Source organism: Otolemur garnettii, unplaced genomic scaffold (genome assembly GCF_000181295.1).
Source record: "Otolemur garnettii isolate 467f Iridium unplaced genomic scaffold, OtoGar3 scaffold00099, whole genome shotgun sequence".
NCBI lineage: Eukaryota > Metazoa > Chordata > Mammalia > Primates > Galagidae > Otolemur > Otolemur garnettii.
Window position 1 is genome coordinate 3,142,416 of NW_003852494.1, and position 2,235 is coordinate 3,144,650.

Consider the following 2,235-nt stretch of genomic DNA (forward strand, 5'->3'; position numbering starts at 1 on the left):
TGACCCATTTAAACACTTATTCCTATTTATTCAGCCACTTAAACTTACACTGAGCAATTGCTAATGCCCCCAACATCTCATATAGTGCCTTACCATTGTAATTACATCATATAAATACAACTGACTCACTTTAGTCAACTGGGAACTTCCAAAAAGCTACAGTCATGTGCGTTTTATATCCAACAGAGTGAGGATACAGCTCAGAAAGTGTGGTGGTATTTTCAAAACCCCTACCCTTTAGGGGTTAATTCTAAGTTGCCAATCTGTCCTTCTAGAAGTTGGTCTGTTTCCTTAGTGCCATTCAACACATTTGGAGATCCCGGCGAACATCAGACCGGCTTTGGAAACTATTTGCCATGCTGATGCAACTCTTGCGACAGAGGTCTGAGATTGGCATCTCCTCCAGCCTCGGTGTCTTTGAATGTCCTGGCTGCTTGGGTCTCAGACTGCGGATTTTGAGCTTAGTGTAGAATTTGGGAAATGAGGGACTTGAAAAGTAATACACCAAGGGATCCAGCATGCTGTTCAGGTAGGTGAAGCTGAGGGTGACATGGAGGGCTACGTGGACAGAGGCATTGCAGGCGCTCGAGGGCATTGTCCAGAGGAAATACAGTCTGGCCAACACGCTAGGCAGGTAGCATGTGACAAACACGACAGCCACCACCATGATGAACCGAATTGCCTTCTTCATCCGAGTCTGTCTGGCCAGCTGCTGCCTCTGCTTCAGGCTCCAAACAATCTTGAAGGAGCAGAACAAGATGATGCCTAGAGGCAAAAAGAACTCCAGCTGGAACATGATGTCGTGCCAGCCATTGGCAGATTCCATGATGAAGCTCTCACAAGACACAGCCTTCTCTTGCACACACAGGTGGTTCTCCGTTAAAAGGTACAGAGTCCCCAGGATGACCATGGTCCAAAGGGCACAGACAATGCCAGCTGCTGTCCGGTTGGAGATGGTGTTCACCATATGGTGGGGGTGGACCACCTTGAAATACCTGTCCACAGCCACCACCGTGAGGAATACAATGCTCCCAGCCCTGTTCATGGCGACCATGAACAGCACCAGCCGACAGGGTATGTCCTCAAAGGCCCAGTGTCGCTGTCTGCGGTAATAGTCTGTCCGAAGGGGCAAGCAGATCACGAGGAGGAAATCAGCCACAGCCAAGTTGAAAAGGTAAATAGTGCTCGGCTTCCAGGTCTTCATGTGGAAGCAGAAGCCGCATAGGGCGAGCCCGTTGCCCAGGGCACCCAGCACAAAGGCCAGAATGAGCAGCGGTGGCATCACCCCAGAGATGGGGTCCCCCTCTATGAGGCAGCAAGATCCGTTGTACATGACAGGAGAGGACAAGTGTCCTGGGTGCCAAGCGGTCCCAGAGTCCCCACAGAGGCACAGATGCTTATCTGAACGCTACCACTCACCCAGCTGCTGCGGGTCGGACTTCATCACCTCGGATGCAGGTCCCGCCCGGGTGGGTGGATGCTGCTGGGGCACGGAGAAGAGAAACTCCAACCAGGAAGCCAGAGTCCCCGCGTGGTCCCTTCTCTGAAGCCTGGGTCACAGGCTGCCTGTCTCCCCCAGAGGCAAAGCCTGTAGCCAGGCAAGGCTGAGAAAGACATGCAGTTGCCTAAGTGGTCACTTTGGGGAGGCGGCAGGCGGTCCGATGAGATTCATGCCGTAAAGGAGTCGCTGGGTCCAGCCCTGCAATAATTTTTATTTTCAGCTTCACTTTTCCTCCTCAGACTCATTCTATGCTAGAGACCGTGCAAAGCTGCCCAGAAGGCACCAGAAAAGCGTGTTTGTCCTCCCTCCTGGTGGAGAAATACAAACATTTCCCGGAGCCGTTCTGGGCCTCTGCCTTCGCTTCCCTCCCCTAACCTTTGCCTGACTGGCTGTCCTCTCCCTCATCCCCCAGGGTGCCTCTGTGCCATGCCAGGGAGGGGAGGCTTTGCTCAGCAGTGTCTCAGAGCCATCTCCTGCACCCCCACCCCAAAATACAGCACTCAAAAACTGGGTCTGCAGAAAATTAAAGTTCTGACATAACACTTGTTGGATGTTAGAAGCATTCTTGGAAGGGAGTTGCCATTTCCTCCCCCGCATTCCCACTTCCTTACTCTTTGCATGCTTCCAATGACCCAGGCCACCAGCTACACAACCAGCAAGACCATGAAATGGATCTGAAGTCCACTTTTTTTTTCTTAGACAGAGTCTCGCTTTGTTGCCCTCTGCAGAGTGCT

General features: G+C 52.0%; 1 protein-coding gene across 1 annotated transcript; it reads right to left on the reverse strand.

The window, feature by feature from the left end:
- Positions 1–218: 218 nt before the first annotated feature.
- Positions 219–1,438, reverse strand: HCAR1 (hydroxycarboxylic acid receptor 1). Its single transcript, XM_003796014.3, has one exon. The coding sequence runs from the start codon at positions 1,331–1,333 to the stop codon at positions 302–304; it is 1,032 nt and encodes a 343-aa protein (XP_003796062.1). The 5' UTR covers positions 1,334–1,438; the 3' UTR covers positions 219–301.
- Positions 1,439–2,235: the final 797 nt, after the last annotated feature.

Bases quoted from the DNA above. Each gene is read 5' to 3' on its own strand.
- HCAR1 (XM_003796014.3), bottom strand. From the start codon at position 1,333: ATGTACAACGGATCTTGCTGCCTCATAGAGGGGGACCCCATCTCTGGG.